General features: G+C 42.2%; 1 protein-coding gene across 1 annotated transcript in view; it reads right to left on the bottom strand.

Moving 5' to 3' along the window:
* Positions 1-17,734, bottom strand: part of PIWIL4 (piwi like RNA-mediated gene silencing 4) — a 42,698-nt gene extending 24,964 nt beyond the window's left edge. Inside the window, exons 1-7 of the mRNA XM_022561360.2 lie at positions 17,620-17,734; positions 16,335-16,413; positions 13,928-14,059; positions 10,715-10,929; positions 6,156-6,277; positions 3,739-3,819; positions 1,472-1,669 (exon numbers count right to left, since the gene is read on the bottom strand). Of these exons, the coding sequence (XP_022417068.2) occupies positions 1,472-1,669; positions 3,739-3,819; positions 6,156-6,277; positions 10,715-10,929; positions 13,928-14,059; positions 16,335-16,413; positions 17,620-17,706 (914 nt within the window). The 5' untranslated portion in view covers positions 17,707-17,734. The remainder of the gene's footprint in view (positions 1-1,471; positions 1,670-3,738; positions 3,820-6,155; positions 6,278-10,714; positions 10,930-13,927; positions 14,060-16,334; positions 16,414-17,619) is intronic.
* Positions 17,735-19,017: the final 1,283 nt, after the last annotated feature.

Genomic DNA, 19,017 nt, shown 5'->3' with positions numbered 1-19,017 from the left:
GCTCAAAACTTTCCCATCAGCTTCTGGTGCCACTAAGATTTTCTGAACTCCCAACTAGTGCTTCTGATAAAAAGCACCCCGAGCAGGCTGATGGACCACCCAATTCTGGAAGCCTGCTTCATCTCCCATCTAGGACTGGCCCTGGGCAAAACTGCAAAGCAGGTCGGCTAAGATCTTTCTAAGCTCTTTCTCCCCTTCATCAGGTACCGTGTGGCCTGGAACATTCTCTCATGCCACCGCAGCCTTGGGACAGAAACCTCCTTGTCAGGTTTCTTCTGGGCTCTGGGTACCTTGCAGGGTGACTTTGAAATAGTGTGATAACTTAATCCATGAAGATCACGACAGGAGAATAAGGGGGCAGCGTGGAATTCAATCCGCACCACCTCTCTACTCTGTAACCCAGAAAAACAACTTCAAGTGGAAATTCCAAGCCAGACTAGGAGAAGACTAGTGCGTCCTCTAAAAGAAGTGTCCCTGGACCAGCAGCTGCATAGGCAGGGCTTTTTGGTCCTCACGAAGTCACCTAACTGCCCATGTCCCATTCAGTTTAAATGTGCGTTCATGACAAATGTATACACAGACAAACCTAGAGGCTTGAAAGGTCTCAGCCTTAACGGCCTCATAATCTTATAGCAGAGATGAGACACGGACCTGATGTTCTGTCCTGTTGTTACTGAATCAAACTTGGGTCTGCTCGCCCATGCACAGTAAAGCCAGTCTACTGACACGTCGGGTTGTAGTGAAGGAAATGTGCATCAGATACTGTTATTTGGGTACTTCAGAGAGGAGCTAAAAAAGAGGATATGGGGCAGAGGTCTGCCTGGGAAGGCCCCATAGGGTCCTGCTTGTTTACACTGTGATGTAATAAAATGAAATAAAATGGCTCTAAAGAGGTGGCTTACAAACACTGGACTTCGGGAACTGCCTGGCGGTCCAGTGGTTAGGACTCCGAGCCTCCACTGCCGAGGGCGCGGGTTCAAATCCCCGACCGGGAACTAAGATCCTACAAGCCGCATGGTGTGGCCAAAAAAAAAAAGAAAGAAAGAAAGAAAAAAAAGCACTGGGTTTGGGGAGCACCACAGGGGCGGGAACTGAATAATTCCAACTGAATGGACAGGTGGAAGGTGGAAGCTTCAGAAAAGCAGTAACGTTTGAGCTGGACTTTGTGGGAGCAGAAATCTAAAAGGCAGAAATGGGGGTGGGGGAACCAGGCAGAGGGGCTGGAGCAGCAAAATGCAGACCACTGGCGGTTAGGGGAGAGGGTACAGCAGGAGGTAAGGAAGGACCAGGTCAGACTGTGGACCACCAAGCATGCCCCTCGAGGAAGCCTGCACTCTAGACAATTGAGAACGGTCAGGTCTATAACAGGTCAGTAGACTGATCAGGTCTGGGCTCAGGCCAGTGCCCTGTTCCCACACGGCACACATAATGCATTCTCTAGAGAAGAGTCTATTTAAATGCAGGCTTTTACCTTGTAATGACAATGAGCCCAATCAGCTGTTTCTCACACGTCTGGGTAAAGCAGGACATGCCAGTTTTGTGGCAGAGATCCGTCATGAATTCTAGAACAGTCTCATTCCTGAGTATTTTATAACTCACGTCAGCACCAAACAGGAGCCTGCTTTCAAAATGTGACACAGAAATGGCAAACCCAGGCCAAAGGGACAATCTTCAAAATAAATAAATAAATAAATAAATTTTAATAAATAAAAATTTTTTAAATGTTTTAAATGTTATATCAGGAAAACAATAAACATTTTAAAATGGCAACTTTACATTTCAATTCTCTAGATTTCATGAAACAATTTTTCTTTAATCTGATTTCTTTCAGTGGCTGACTTAACACTTCAGTTATTTCCAGCTGGAGTGTCTTTAAACATATATTTAGGATAAAATACATTCCTGTAGAGCTGCATTGTTTTGACCTTGATACTACTGACATTTGGACTGGAAAATTCTTTGTCAGGGGCTCTCGTGTGCATTGCAGGATGTTTAGCAATACCCCGGGCCTCCACCCACTAGATGCCAGTGTCAGCCCCCAAACTGTGACCACCAAAAATATCTCCAGACATTGCCAAATGTCCCCCTGGGGAGCAAAATCGCCTCTGGTTGAGAATACAGCTGTAGGATTAAAATGTTTATGGGGGATCCATCCCAGCATGAAAACATCTAGGTTCAGAAAAGCACACTGACTCAATGGTGAAGACAATGACTACACTTAATAATGAGATTAAGAAATAATCTAAGTGATATCACGTACAGACATACAAGGAAAACTGGAGCAGTGGCTACATCCCCTTTCCACATTTATGAATATCATAGTCTGAAGTCTTGAATAAGAAAACGTTATGGAAATGGCATGAAAGAAAAGACAAATATTTTTTAAAAATCATTTCAGTTTATATTTTGTGGACTTCATTTGCTGTGATACTCATGCCAGCTTTCAGGACAAGCATATGCACTAGGACCAGCTCTAGTTCAGCACAACACTGGGCCCACGAGGATTTCTAATCCAGGTGGAGAGATAAGTGACGGGGGTGAATGAATAGGATGCTTTAGACAGACCACTCTGACACACTGAATTAACATACAGAAACCCTGCCCTTTTCCTCTACCCGGCAGAAGCCAAACTCCCTGCCTCCACTTTCTATCTTTTCTGTACAGATCTCCCTCAACTTATGATGGGTTTTCATCTTGATAAACCCACCATAAGTTGAAAATATCCTCAGTAGAAAATGCATTTAATACACCTAACCTACCGAACATCACAGCCTAGCCAACTTAAACGTGCTCAGGACACTTACTTTAGCTGACGGGCAAAATTATCAAACACAAAGCCTATTTTATAAGAAAGTGTTGAATATCTCATGTCATTTATTGGATACTGTACTGAAAGTGAAAAAGAGAATGATTGTGCGGGTCCAGCATGGTTGTAAGTGTGTCGGTCGTTTACCCTCGAGATTGGGTGGCTGCCTGGGAGCCGTGGCTGCCGCCGCCCAGCCTCACCAGCGAGTATCATCTCCACATCCGCTGGCCCGGGGAAAGGTCAAAGTTCACAATTTGAGGTATGGTTTCTACTGAATGTGCACGGCTTGCATGTCATCATAAAGTCGAAATATTGTAAATTGAAATAGTGTAAGGCAGGGACCGTCCGAACTTCTCCATCTGTTTCATGTCTGTCTTTGGGTTACTGGCTGCCTCTGTCTTTGGCACAGCTACTTATTTTGGAGAGCTGAGTAACAACCAGTTCAAGACACAGCCGATCACATTCCCTGCAGCATCTACCTCCCAGTTTAGGGTAAAAACTCTGCGAGTGTTCCTAACAGTTCACTAGGGCAGCTTAGCCGGCTTGTGTGTCTGACATCTGCTTACCCAATAATTTCCAATCAACCACCCTGGCTGTGTTAACATTCTATCAGCAAGATTACAGAGTCCCAGCTATGTGGTATAACATAATAGAGCTTATTCTGCTCTCATTACAACTTGTCATACACAGAAAACTCAGTTTCTGAATTCCTTCTAGGATTTATGATAATGACCTAGCACACTAATATAAGAAAACAGGCTGCTAGCTTCTGACATTCACCATTCTATAAAGAACTTGAAAATTTTAAAAATCCATTATTTTTCATACCACAGAATCTCTCATAGGAGGCATAACGGTATAATATTGCATCATAAATTATGCTGTTCACATTATAACAATTTCAGAGTAACAGAAAACATAAACAAACCTACTTGTGCTGGGGAATTTCCACTGGCTCCGAAGGCTTATAGAAGTTCCGTCCAATCTGGTACATGGACAACTTTTTTAAGATCCTGCAAGTATATATTTTTAAAATCTGTTAAACAACCGTTGATAACAGTATACTTCCAAGTTTGTACGCATGCTGAAAGAAAAATAGTAGAAAAGTCCAGAACTCTTATTGTTATAATACTGGAAGGTTTAGCTGCTAAATATACATATGAGTGTATATACAAGAACTATCACTTCATGTTTGGGAATGACACAATTGAAATTAGTTCTACCTTTCTGGGTTTAACTGCAATAAGGAGGTGGTCACTTTCCAGTTATGACTGTGACTGTAACATTCTGGTTGGTGTGGATGAGGTGAGAAAAGCCATGTCCACAGGCTCTTCTGGCCTCTTTCTTATTTTTTGTATAGCTAATTTACAATGTTGTGTTAGTTTCAGGTGTACAACAAAGTGATTCAGTTATATCTATTCTTTTTCAGATTCTTTTCTATTATAGGTTATTACAAGATATTGAATATAGTTCCCTGTGCCATACAGTAGGTCCTTGTTATTTTACATATCGTAGTGTGTATATGTTAATCCCAAACTCCTAATTTATCTCTCCCCCCGCATCCCCTTTGGTAACCATAAATTTGTTTCCTATGTCTGTGGGTCTATTTCTGTCTTGTAAATAAGTTCACTCGTATCATTTTTTTCGATTCCACATATAAGCAACACCGTATGATATTTGTCTCTCTCTGCCTGGCTTACTTCACTGAGTATGATCGTCTCTAGGTCCATCCATGTTGCTGCAGATGGCATTATTTCATTCTTTTTTATGGCTGAGTACTACTCCGTTGTATATATGTACCACATCTTTATCCATTCATCTCTCGATGGACATTTAGGTTGCTTCCATGTCTTGGCTATTGTAAATAGTGCTTCTATGAACACTGGGGTGCATGTCTCTTTTCGAATTAGAGTTTTCTCCACATATATACCCAGGAGTAGAACTGCTGGGTCATATGGTAATTCTATTTTTAGTGTTTTAAGGAACCTCCATACTGTTCTCCATAGCGGCTGCACCAAGTTACATTCCCGAGGAGGCTGTTGCTAACAGGGCTATTCAGGCTTCCCAGCGCTACCAAATGACAAGGTTGCCTCTTCAGCAACTAATCCTGGTCACCTTTGTAACGTGACACATCACTGATCTGAGGCTGCCCCATGCATGGGGGAAACAGGAGAGTTTCAAGTCCGAAAACAGGGGTCCCAACTGCATGATTTTTGGCTGTCCAATGTCATCTGAGCCTCAGTCCCCTCATCTGTAAAATGGGGATTTTAATCACACCTGCCTCAGGGCTCTCGAGTAAGGATCAAGGAAGCTCTAACACCACACGAAGAGCTTTGTCACTGCAAAGCACCTTGCAAACGTCAGCTGACTTAAAATAGTCCCCTCTCAGGGGGGCACATGCAAGACTGGCTGCTGAAGGGCATTTTACAGTGCTAAGCTGAGGCCCAGATATGATCTAAAGATGCTCGGCAAGATGTCTGACTAGAATCAGAAAACAATGTTATCTGTGTGATGAAAGTTCCTTTACGTGCCCTACTCAGCAAAACCCCAAACTCCCCTGTCCTCATCCTGTCCAGAGGCCACTGTTGAGTGAAGGGCTCAAATCTTAGGTTTTTAACACATCATGCTAGTGATCCACACCCATAGCAGGGAAAATGGTGGTTCTCAAGCTTTCGTGCTCCCACGTGTCATCTGGGAAGCTTGCTAAAAATGTGGATTTTCAGGCCCCACTCATGAAATTCTATTCACTAGGTCCAGTGAGGCGCTAGGGAATCTGCATTTTGTCAAGTCCCACCCAACATCCAAGATGACACGGAAGCAAGTGATCCTCAGGTCAGTTTGAAGAACACCGAGAAGCTTGGTGACAACCTTCCTTCTGCCCCCAGGGACACATGGGGACGGAGAGGGGGCTGAGAGGCAAGTGACAGCAGAAAGCAAATGGTGATGGCCTTTCACACCTAAAATCAATCAGCCAGGAGAAAAACCAGTCCTTCAGTTTACTAACCCAGACACACGCCTCTTTTAAATCTGGCGGTGGAGGCTGCGAGTAGGCACAGAAAAAGAAGAAAAGGGAAGAGGCACCTGCCCTGCAGCCACTGAGACATCACAACCCTTGAGTCCTTTGTCTCCATGCAGATGATACTGGATAGTAACAGAGGTGCCAGTCTGAGGCCGTGATGGACTGTGGTGTGTATTATTGCACAAGTACATGAAAGGATATGGAAAATTTCCCTAAAGATGACATTGCTGCTGGCACACTGCCTACAAAATGGTTAATACTTTTAATATCCAGGCTCTACGATGACAAACATCATTAGCCTAAATGAGATTCACACTTAAGGCACTTTACTTCTTGAAGATGATACTGAAGACCTGCATGCACACGGGAGAACTTGCCGGCAGCTCCCTCGTCAGAGTGATAGTCATCTTTACAGTCTCACCTCTTCGAGTTTCACTTGACAATTCCATGACCTGAAAAAAGAAGTACTTAAAATGCACTCTACGGATTATCCTCAAGTGCACAGAATGTGGATATGCTAAAGCCGTCCCAACTTAATAGGCATTAACAAAAACAAAACTGCAGGTGTTAGTAATGTAATAATCTAATGATTACGTTACGTTTGGAAGGTTTTTCTCGCTGTATTTTGCTAATACCAGAAAAGCAACACATCTCTTTCCTCTCGAACTTCTTAATAGAGAATCAAAACCGGCCTCGGAGTTCAAACATTCAATCCAAAGAGAATCCAGAGCAGCGGTTCTTGACCTTTTTGGGGAGTGGGAGTGGGAAGACAGGTCACAACCTACTTTGAGAGTCTGATCAAAGTTACAGACATTCTCCAAAGAAAATGTCACATGTGTATATACAGCAACAATGTATATAATGTACCCATTTTCAGATGTTCATGGATGCCCAGAAGCCTACTAATGAACTTTCCTGCCCATCCTGGGTTCGTGGATTTCAGAGGGAAGCCTCTTCAAAAGTTCATTCAAAAAAACAGAGGAACAGAGAAGAAGAAAGCAAAGCATAGGGAACAGACGAGAGGGAAACATAAATGTGGAAAGAGAGAGGAGAAAATGGTGAAAGTTTAAACAGATATGAAATCTGATTTTATTAACTTTTGTAAGGTCTAGAGAAATCCCTAGGGTTCTTATAATCTGGAACAACGTTCTAACAATTATAATGAACGCATGAATAGGTCTTTATACCAGATGCCTAACTACATTTAAAGCTCTTCAGATCAGGGAGGGCTCAGGATAGATTTCTGGAATAAAAAACGACAAATCAGTCAGTAAAAATCTATGATCAAGGGTTTTTCAGAAGGGTAAGGAATTACAAGAGGTCAGTTTATTAGCAGGCATTTATGTATTTTACCCCTACTTTCCATGGTGAAAGTGTCGTTTTAATGGCTTTTAGGTTGAACCAAGAATGTAGGGCAGGGATAGTTCACTTCAGGGAAACAAACAGAAATGCATCCTTTCACAGGGGATGAAATATTTCACTGAGGCATTTCTTGCTTCAGATAAAACTGTAGAGAAGTCAGAGGTGGCGAGTTGCAGGAAGAGCTTATCAACATCTAGAAGTCTAATGGGCAGGAGATGGGGGAGCAGCACTCAGACTGCTGCCAGGATCTCAGGACAAAGGCGTAAGCCCACAAAGCATGCTGGGATGAGTGGCTGGCAGCAGACGGTCCCCACTCAGAGCTTTATTCAGGAACCCCATTCCTAACAGCCACCAAAGAGCAAAATCGGCAGCACCCCCTGCACTTCCCCCACCAAACACCACTCCTCCTCACTTCCCGCCTGTTGTGCATCCCACACCCTCACTCTCAGAGTGCGCTTTCACTTCCTCCTCTCCATCCACTTATCTTAACGGGTTGGCAAGTCTTCGCCCTTCGACACCAGCGACATCAGCTGTTCCAATACCAATATTTACCACTGAGCCCAAGAGCACGTGATGGGGAGCTGCACAGACCCTGGTTCTCTGCCTCTTGCAGCCTGCATGATGCGGAGCAAGTTACTGCAACTCTTTAAGACCTTTTCCCATCTCTAACGTGGGAATGAGACCAGGATAATGAAGATTAAATAGGATAATTCATGGATCTTATCCCTGTCCGTAGCAGTGCTTTGTACCTCGTTCGAGTTCTTTCGACAGCCTGCCCAGATTATTCCAGCGGCACTTTATTAATCGTCCCACTTTGTTCTGTCAGCCACTCAATAGGATGTGATCAGAGGCACTGAAATGTAACATGGCTCTATGGAAACTCTCTCTCAAAGGCTTCAGTGCTCCACGGAGGACAGTTCCTGTTCCTCAGCAGGACATTCAAAGTTCGCCCTACCTTTGGAGCCATAACTTGCAAGTCTTCCCAGCTAAGCCTGAACAACCAGAAGTTTCTAAACTATGCCTTTCACTTCCCATCTTTGTGCCTTTGCTCCTCTGGTCCTCCCCATCTCCCCCTTCATTAATTCAAATCCTGCCCAGGAGATAAATTAATGACCATTCCCACTGAAGTGCCCTGCTGGGAATAACCTTTCCTTTCATCACCTCTTTTTGAAGACCTTGGGTAAGACACTTCACCTCTCTAAGGCTCCAGGGGTGATGAGAGGATTAAATGAGTTCATGCATACAGCAGCCTGGCAGAGTAAGTGCGCATCAAATGTAGTCCAGTGGTAGGTGGGACATAAAACACAGATCTGCTCATCTCAAGAGAGCTGTGCTGGGGCTAATCCAGAGAACAACCAAGCAGAGCACCTAACGCCTCATAAATGCTCGATAAATGCTAGCATAACAAAACCACTAATTATTATTATGCCGCTTATGTCATTCTATCTTGCACTGAATTTATTTGTAAATAACTTCAGTACTAAATTGAAATGTTTTTGACAACAAGAACCTTGTTTTATTTATCCTGGTTTCCTCCAAGGTGCCAGCACCCTGCCTGGTACACAGTAGGCTCTTTATAAGTGCAGAAGGAATGCATGAGAGTGGCAAATAGATGTGACCGGTGACAGCAACCTGGGTCGTGGCCACAGATGCACAGATGGGGTCTGAAAGACAGTGGAAGGCCAGGAGGCAGCAGAACAGGACTTCTAGAACTGCACTATTTGGGGGTGCAATGAGTGAATCAGTGGAGGGGCTCTTTCCATGAAAATAAGCATCCTATAAAGTGTGTAGGGGATGGATGGGAGCACAGGATTAAGCCTGAGGCAGTATTAAGACCAGAAGAAAAAGATGAGACTAGCAACCTTTGTTAGGACAGTTTCTTTTTACTATCTCATTTTTACTGTCATTAGGTGGCAGGTCATATGTTGATAGAAAATAAGACAACACTCTTCTGTCTAAATCTAGTATCCCCTGTGTCTGGAAGACAGAAGCAACAGGTCTGATCTGTGACACCACGTTTTCACCATCTATTTACTCCCTGCATCCTCATTAGACTCCATGCCCAACAATAAGAAGATGTGTGGCGTATACTACATGCTCACTTTGAATGAGAAATGAGTAATATTCACTTATTCCTAGCATCTGTAGAGTAAAATTCCTCCATTTTCATTAGGTAAAATTGAAGAAAGCTGGACCATTCAAGGGGGCTATATGATTTTAATATATCCAAATTTCCAAACTGTTACTACAAATGTATTTAGAAGAACAAGATCTTTAATGATAGTAATGCCCCTGAAATATATCATTTAAGTATGAGAGGCCATATTAGCATGCTATCAACATCTAGTCATAGGACAAAATATTGAGGGATCAATAAGGACTCATGACGAATAAAAATGTTTCTAAGTTTACAGATCCAGATTTTCCAAGTCCTTAAATTTAATCATATGGTGTAATTTTTAAACTCCATATTCAGATGAAATAAACACTCAAGTAGCTCCTATAAATCTCACAGTCTCATAAAAGGAAAAAGGTTCCAAGAGTGCTCAGAAACATACTTCTTGAGGAAATTAACAAAGATACACATGGAATCTAGAAATTTACATTTATGCTCTTGGTGTTCAAAATGCTGAACTTAAAAAAAAAAAAATTAAGCTTTCCAAGGGATAGAAGCGTCAAGTTTTAATCCAATACTCTGTTTTAATTTTTCATACAGAAACCAGTTCTTTCTCATAATTTTCATACTGCTTTAGAACAAAGCGTATGATAAAAACCTCAATAACAATACCTTGATTTTAGGGCTAAAAATGTGGAAGGCGTAAAAAAATAATAAAATAAAGGGCTATGAATCTTGCAATTGCCATATCCAATGGTCATAACCATTAAGCATATCCTTAAGATTGACATACATAACTCCTATTTCATATGATGGAACAAGTCATGAAAGAAATGACAGTTTTAGAATCAGGATTGATGTAAAGTTCTTTGGACACGTGGACACAATGTGCAGGAGCAAAAAAATGTAGAGTAAATTTAAAGCTCTTAGGCCATAGGCTAAATGGTGTTTTTTAAACTTTTTTTTTTTTTTTTTGGCCACACCCTGCAGTATGTGGGATTCTCCAACCAGGGATCAAACCCCTGCCCCCTGCGTCGGGGGCTCGGAGCCTTAACCACTGGACCACCAGGGAAGTCCCTGTTACTTAAACTCTTGCCTATTTGGGCAAAGTTGAAAAGGATTCCTATTTCAAGGACACTTTGCCTTTAAAAAAGTAGTTGAAAAAGCAGTGTTTGTATTACAGCTCTTCTTTTTTAAATGCCAGACCATCAGCTTCTTAATTAAGAAATCAATCCTGATGAGGTCTTAATTAAGAAGTCTTTCGCTCTCAGGCATGGGAATAGGAAAGAGAAAAGGAGTGAGTGACATACTCATTCCAACTGTCATGAAAATCAGCTAACCTCTAAAATCTACATGAAGGAGTATAAATATATGCACACATGTGTGTATTAAAAAATTAAAAATACCATACCTTTTCATCTAGCTTTTGCGAGAGAAAAAGGATGACACCATCAAATGCTTTTGCTTTGTTGGAAAGTGCCGTGTGACTATACAGCAGAGCAATTCTCAGCCTTCTAGATTCTATATCTGGACTGTATGTCACATGATATTGGTATAGCTGCCAGTCCTGGGGCAAGTCTAAATTAAAAAGATTTGTGACCAGTTTCACAGGTATTCCACTGGAACCTGAAGAAAACAAAGAAAAAACATGTTTTAACCAAAAAAACAAAAAAAACCCACCGTGTTCATATTAATCACAGCATTCAAAAAATTTATTTGCATATGCATAATTGTTGCTAGAAAGCAAGGATTCTTGTTCAGTGACACAAGGTAAGCTCTAGTAACCAGCTGCCTGATAACCTTTGGAGCCCTGCAAGCAAAAGGATCCTGTGTAAGGCAGGCCTCATAAGAACCTGAGAGCAGACACTGACATTCTTGTTTTGGGGAGAAAAGAAACATCTGAATTCAACTACCCTAGGACTCCTTCCAAAGCTTGCCTTCCAGCTGATTCTCAAATCGATCAAGTAAGCATTTTGTAACCAAGCAGGACCCCATGGGGCCTCCCCCATATCCTCTGCTTTAGCTCCTTGCTGAAGTATGTAGGTAATAGTATCTAGTGTACATTTCCTGAATTGTTTTACAGATGCTAAAACCCCTACCAAATGGAAGAAATTAACTACTTGATGACCATGAGCTCCCTCCAGACCTACTGGCACCTAAGGATTGATAATATTAACCCGTTACCTCACCATCAACCAACCAGAGAATTGTGCAGGAGCTGATCACAGACCCTGGGGCGCCCCTCTTTCACTTTGCCTTTAAACATGCTTTGCTGAAACCCTTCGGGAAGTTTGGGCTTTTTGAGCACTAGCCGTCCTAGACTCCTCGTACAGCGCCTCACAATAAATGCTGCACTTTCCTTCACCACAGCCCAATGTCAGTAGATTGGCTTTACTGAGCATGGGGGAAGGGACCCAAGTTTAGTTCAGTAAGTTTCAGATGCTGCTCTGGAATTATGGTGCTCTCAGATTATAAAGAAACTCTCCAGTTTTTATCATGAATACAACCCCCATCCTCTTGGAAATCCAGATAATCAAAAGTTCACCATACTTTGGAAAATTCTGAAATCACTTCATTCAGTGATTAGATGGCTCTGTAGGTCCCAGCAAAGGCCCCCCAGAGATAAGGGGGCGACTGGGGATGGAAGAAAAAATTTTACATCTTCCCTGTGTGAGAACAGACAGGGCTCTGGGCTTCTGTTTTTTGCAGGCACGGGGAGGCCATGTGGGCTTCCAGGAATTCCATCCCCTACAGAATTTTTATTCACCTCTTCAAACTCTACAGGACAAATTCAGAGATGGCCACGATGTAGCTGGTCAGTGCCCAGGGTGGCATAAACTGCATCCAGGACAGACTCTAGGAGGGCACAAAGGAAGTACTTCTCACCTCTCCTTGGAGGGAATCATCCAGTGTTCATCTTATAGGAAAGAATTATCAAATAGTCACTATTTGCCTTTCTGGTGGAGGAGGTGGAAACATGAGCCCTGAGGTGGTGAGGAAGAAAAAGTATCATGTATACCTTACGTAGTATTCCCTCAGTTTTGACCTGTGTATATACTGAGAAATAATGCACAACCTAAAAGGTAAGAGTTACGTTTTATTCAGCGGACAAAACTGAGGGCTTAAGCCCAGGACACAGCAGCTCAGTTCTGAGGGACTGCTCCCAAGAGGTAAGGGAAGAGCCAGGATATATAGGAGTTTTTGCAACGAAGACCGGAACATCATAAGATTACTTTTGATTAAGTAAAACCATATGTCTCGAGTTAATGAATTTAGCGCTTTTCTATGTTCAGGAAGATGCAAGAGTCTGGGCTCACTGAAGTCATTCCTCTGATATGCACCTCAGCTATCTGGGGCCAGTATCCTGTTCTTTCCCACCCTGAGCCTCCTTAGGGTGCATCATTGGAGGGTGGCTGCTGTGACTGAAGACTTGGCAGCCGGCGCCCCGTTTGTCTCCATCCTGAGTTCCCTCAGGGCTCACCGTGGGAGCGGCTGCGCGGCTTCATGGCTGCAACATCTTTTGTGTACTGGTAAGGCAGGCAATAGTTTTTTCATTGACGTGCAAATATCCAGCAGGAACAAGGAATCTTTGTGCTATTTTAATTAAAGGAAAGGGTTTTTTTTTGTTGTTCTCCCAGAGGACACAGCAACATATTTTAGCTGCTCATATTAATGGACAAAGGGAAGTCACCTAGAATATCAGAGCTGGCGATACCCTTTAAGACCACTTACAACAGTGTGTTCCAACTGTAATCATGACCCATTAGTGCTGCAGTTATGAAAGTAAGTGAGGTGAACCGTCATGTTTCATAGAAAGACTAGAATACAATAGAATGGATCGGAGTGTGCTGCCCATAGGAAGGGCAAGCATTGTTTCATGAAACTTTGTTTCAGTTGCGTTTGTGTAGTGTGTGTATGCTGGAGAACAATTTATGTACTTATTTTTGCTGCATGGTTTGAAAGAGTTTGAAAAAGACTGACCTGCATCAGTGAGTCTTAACTTTTAGAGGGAGTTACAAAGCCTTTTGAGAATCCTATGAAAACAATAGGCCTACTTTTCCTGAAAATACACATGCAATCCTAGGTTAAATTTCAGGGGTAAGCCCAGAATCTCCCTGAAGAATTCCCCAAAGAGGCTACATTTTTCTTTTTAGACCTGAAGTCCAGAAAGGTTATTCCCCATATAGGAAAAAGGATGGGAAAGAGACAAAGCATCTTTGCTGACCCCTACCTCAGGTGTAAGGAGAAAAGGTTTTCAACAAGTGAAATGTAGTTCTGGAGAAAATGTTACTCTTCCTATTAATGAAAGAGAATTAAGGCTAAAATAACTAGTGCCTAGATAATGCTTGAATATAGCAGATGTTCAATACATATCTTTTAAGGCAATATATGAACTTGTATATTTTATTAAATTTAAATTAAAATTTCTTAAGCAAAATTTGGTAACATTAAAAAAAAAAGTAAGAAATTCCCTGGCAGTCCAGGGGTTAGGACTCTGTGCTTCCACTGCAGGGGGTCTGGGTTCAATCCCTGGTCGGGAAACTAAGATCCCACAAGCAGCATGGCATGGCCAAAAAAATAAATAAATAAAAATTTAAAAATAAGTAACATGAAGACTGGGTACCTCTTTTGCAGTCTCTCACATGGGCCAATTTCTCTCTGGTACAGACACTCAAATCCATCATCTCTCGTCTGATTTTCCCAACTCTTTCCTTGAAGGTACATCCAGCATCACCAGAAGATAGACCACCTTCACCTAAAATATGAAGAGAACACCAAAATGTTATATATTATTAATATTACATACATCAATAGCATCTCATGCTAGTGATATCGTTTACAACTATCATATCAAAAATGCATCTAGGGCTTCCCTGGTGGCGCAGTGGTTGAGAGTCCGCCTGCCGATGCAGGGAACATGGGTTCGTGCCCCGGTCTGGGAAGATCCCGCATGCCGCGGAGCGGCTGGGCCCGTGAGCCATGGCCGCTGAGCCTGCGCATCCGGAGCCTGTGCTCCGCAACGGGAGAGGCCACAACAGTGAGAGGCCCGCGTACCGCACAAAAAACAAACAAACAAAAAAAAAACATCTAGAGGGAATTCCCTGGCAGTCCAGTGGTTAGGACTCCGAGCTCTCACTGTCAAGGGCACCAGGTTCAATGCCTGGTCAGGGAACTAAGATCCCACATGCCGCTCGGCGCAGCCAGGAAAAAAGATGCATCTAGAACCAAAGCTCAGATTTTTGTAGCTTTTAATAAAACTGGCCCACATTGCTGAAAACAGTCATGTCTACACAGAAGTCTGCAGCCTGAAAACTGAAAGCTGTGAAGGAAGCATGGCATGTTTTGTTAGAAATAACAGACTCTGAGTTAGTCCTACCTCTTAACATTTGGGGCTGACCTGATTCTCCTCTTGGCTAAGGAGAAAGCTCTATCTCCCTATATCCCACTCCACACCCATTTATGGAGGGCTGGTCTCCCTCCTGTAGCTCTTGTGTAACACCCAAAGAATTACAGACTAAGATTGGCCACATCAACTTCTGTACAGATTGGGGCTGAACCTTTCCCCCTTCTCAATCACAAGAAGAGAAATGCCCATACACTGCCATCAGTGTTTATGCTACATCATTCCCCTGAGAATGAAAGTCAGCACGTCACCTTGGGACGTGTCACTTACTGTTAGGTTCTAGAAAATGGGAAATTAAAATCTGTTTCCTGATGACTATTTTCTTTTTTAAATGAGTACAAAAAGATGCTAATTTTTCGGATACAACTTTGGCACTTTGAAATGTGAAAATATAAATTTTATATTACAGAATTATTACTACAAAGTAATGTGGCTAATAGTATGACAAACCTCTAGGACACTGACTTGACCACTGTCCTTTGATACAGTCACCGTATGCAACTACCCCAAATGACGCTACCCACTTGCCCAAAACTGCTGTCCATACCCTTCTCAGTGGAGTTGGAGTCTCCCAGGAAAATCACAAAATTTATTTAATTTTTTAAAAATTCGATTATTCTCACTAGATTGTCCGTATCATTTACTGCTCTTGGTTTCAAAAGATGTTTGATGGTTTCTAAAAATTCACTCTACCATGTAACGGTAGTTCCCAGAGTCTGGGGGTGGAGGGGCAAATGAGGAGTTCTTGTTTAATGGGTACAGAGTTTCAATTTTGTAAGATGAAAAACTGTTCTAGAGGCGGATGGTGGTGATGGTTGCACAGCAATGTGAATGTGCTCAATGCCACTGGACTGTACACTTAAACACTGTTAAAATGGTCAACTTTATATTATACCTATTTTACCACAATTTTTAAAAATAAAAAAAAAATCAGTCTACCCTCAAAGGATAAAGAGTTTCCATCACTTGCTAGTCACAAGAAGGCACAGCAGATGCGAAGGAAATTCCCAAAGAAAAGTTGGAATAACACTTGAATGGTGGCAGTAGGGCTGGAATTATAGGACATTTCTACTGTTTAAGCCACCCAGTCTGTGGTACTTTGTCATGGCAGCCCTAGCAAATTAGTGCATCGGGCATGCCAAATTATACTGTGTGGTAGGGGCTACTTGGACTAGCACGTGGACAAGTATCTTGAGGCCAAACCTGGATTTGCAGGTAAGAGAGCCACCGCCAAATGGTGAGGTCTACCGTGGGCGGGGAAGGAAGAAGAGAGAAGGGGCAACAGGCATATGAGGTTACTACCATCCCTGCAAGGCAATGGTATTGGCATTTATGTGTCACAAAGAATTTAAAAATACGTTTTCAAAATTATTCAGTAAACAGACAGAATCAGAAAAACTGGTTTCCTAATATCTGGGGGTTCCCAACTGCTAAGCACCATCAGGAAATTCAGTGGCAGATTCTGTGTTTGGAAGTCCCAAAGAAACACAACAAACACAGGGGGATCCTTCAAAAAAGGAAGATAAGATGCTCAAGAAGTGAGTCTGCTGCTGAAAGGCTTAGTAGAGTCACTCCTATTCCATTCAGATGGGACGGAACTGGATGGAACAGACAGAGCTGCACTTACATTTCTGTGAAATCCTGCTGGTTCCCACGTGGTCACTGCTAGAAGATGCTTCACTGTCACTAAGAGCAACAGACAGAGGCTAAAATGGGGAAAAAATATTTGGTCAGATTTAAGATGTTAAGTCATAAACCAAAACTTTATCACAAGATGAGAATGGTATCACGTCCTATGTCATTTGATTACCGTGAGCTAGGAAAAGAAAATGTTGGCAGGTAAGATGCTTGAGAGAGGAGAAAAGATTGCCCAATTCAGAATAAAGATAAGGACGAGCTACGGTTTTCCCCATTCATCAATCTTTGATTTCAGTGCCAACTGTGAGCCAGATACAGCCCTTAGCCCCTGGAGGTGGAAAGAGGCAGAGGTGTGATCCTTGCACCCGAGGAGCTCATCAGAGCTCCTCTGGAAGGTGGTACAGGTGATCGCAGACCTCATGCTCCTGTAGCCTTCAGACACGGGGCCTCTGATGTGAACATATTTGTAGCAAGAAAATAAACTGAGCCCAGGGGATCTGGGCCACCAGCTCAGATGATGACTCTCCTGAATAAACTGCTCCAACAAAAGTTCACAAAACAGGTGAAGGGAACCATTAATATTTTCTCTTCAGGGTAATTACTTCTCTGTTCAAGAAGGTATAAATCAGCCTGCTAAAAAAAAATGGATGATACCAAGAGAAGACCTCTCTATGAGAGTAAAGGCATAGACTACTCACTTGAACACTTCTGGTCTAAGATATTGCTCCAAATACTGAGTTTTTGCTAAGTATTGCTCCAAATACTAAATGTAACATCACTCAAAAATTGCTGGTTTGCCACTCAATTCAACCTAGTTGTCTAAGTCTAATAAGGAGCCCTATGCACAGTGGTTGCTCAAGAAACAGTGGTTGATTCTAAACTTCATTTGTGTCTGAGATTATTTCTTTTTATATATAAATTAGCGAGACAGATCATATTAGATTATATACCACATAATGGTACCTTTGAAGGGACAGCCATTTTCACGAGGAGACTTACAAACGAATGAAGTAATTAAAACTTAATGATATACTTGCCTCCCATTTTCAACACTTTTCACTGACCGAAATATCTATATTAATATCTTACTCAGATAAGCTCCCCAACAGGGGGAAAAAAATGTGAGAAACCCTGGAAGGACTCAAAGTTGAAAGAGAAGATAAGCCACTACTTCGTAGCAGAGAGAAAGAGATATCTGCCGAGGAAGGCGGTGTCCACGAAGGAAAGAGGTAGGAATGAGCGAGACAATGCCAGCTGCTAAGCTTTCTACCCACCAACGGCGAGGCCTGGACGCGCCCCACCTCCGCGGCGCTGGGGCTGAGGGCCATGCCTCGCGCCCTCGCTCGGGCCCGGCCGCTCATGTTCCAGATGCGCCCAGAGTGACTTCAAAGGCAGCCAAGTCTCAACGAGGGTATTTTGTCACCGGTACCCAGATGACAAGGCTGCGACAGAAGCGGTGGAAGTAGTGGCTCTCTGGGTCCTGGGCTGGAATGGCAGCCGAGGCGCACGAGTGGGTGGAGCCAAGCGCACAGCCCACCAGGGTCCCGTGGTAGGGGCGGGGGGAGCACGTGGGCGGGAGGCGCTGTGAGGGCTGCGGCCAGACTTCTCTTTTCATCTACAGCCCCCGCCATATTTGGAATTATCCAGCTTTCTAGTTTTTGCCCATCATATGTGTATTTAAGGTTGCATCACACTGTTACGGTTTGTCTGTATTATCTGCTCACTTCTACTCCTGGCTTCTAGATGTCTCTGAATATGTCATGTAAATGCTGTTTCTGGGAAATATCTGACTCACCTACTGGGGGATGGGGAGAATTTATTTTAAAATGTGCATGAATGCCAAAGAAAGCACAAAAGGGTAACCACCTCTTCATATATGTGATAGCTGTGGCGTTTTTGTTGTTGTTGTTCTGTGAATTATCTGTTTATATCCGTTGCTGTTTTAAATTGGATTTCTCATGTTTTTCTTGTGATTTGGAAGAATTTTTTTTCTTAACATAGCAAATATCTACTCCCTATTTATGAATTATTAATTTTAACTTTGAAGTTCTTTATCTAATCAAAAGTCAATTTTGATGGAGTCAAATCTACTAATTTTTAATTTTATGGTTTGTGCTTTTTGGGGTTTTCTTGAAAGAAAATTTTCCCTGCCCTAAATTTACAAGGATGTTATATGACATTTTCTTTTATTAACTTTATAAGTTTACTATTCACATTAGCTATCTTGTATCCTTCGAGTTTATTTATATTTATATATATATATTTATATGATATGTAGAATGTGAGGTAGGGATCTAACTTTATCTCCCTATAGTGAGCCGATTTCCCCGAATGTCATCTATTAAAATGTATATAATGGTTTGTGCAGCCACGACCAGCAAATCACAAATTCTCATATATACCTAGATCTAATTTTGTGCTTTCTAGTTCTATTCTACTTATCTATATCTGCTCTGCACCAGTACTTTACCACTTGTAATTGCTATTTCTTTATATTACTCCTAAAATCTGGTGGGGCAAGTCTTTATTCTTTGATTTTTTCAATTCATTTATTTTTTGCCAACTGTATTCTTCCATATAAATTTTTAAAATAAGTTTGTCAAGTTTCTTTAAAACTCCTTAATTTCTAGTTGGCATTGTATGGAATATATAAATTAGTTTGGGAAGAACTG

The sequence above is a fragment of the Delphinapterus leucas genome, chromosome 7, assembly GCF_059928025.1.
Source record: "Delphinapterus leucas isolate spDelLeu-1000000601 "Yukka" chromosome 7, BTC_Dleu_Yukka2, whole genome shotgun sequence".
Classification (NCBI taxonomy): Eukaryota; Metazoa; Chordata; class Mammalia; order Artiodactyla; family Monodontidae; genus Delphinapterus; species Delphinapterus leucas.
Note: the sequence above shows the minus strand (reverse complement) of the source record. Positions and strands in the feature narration are given on the sequence as shown.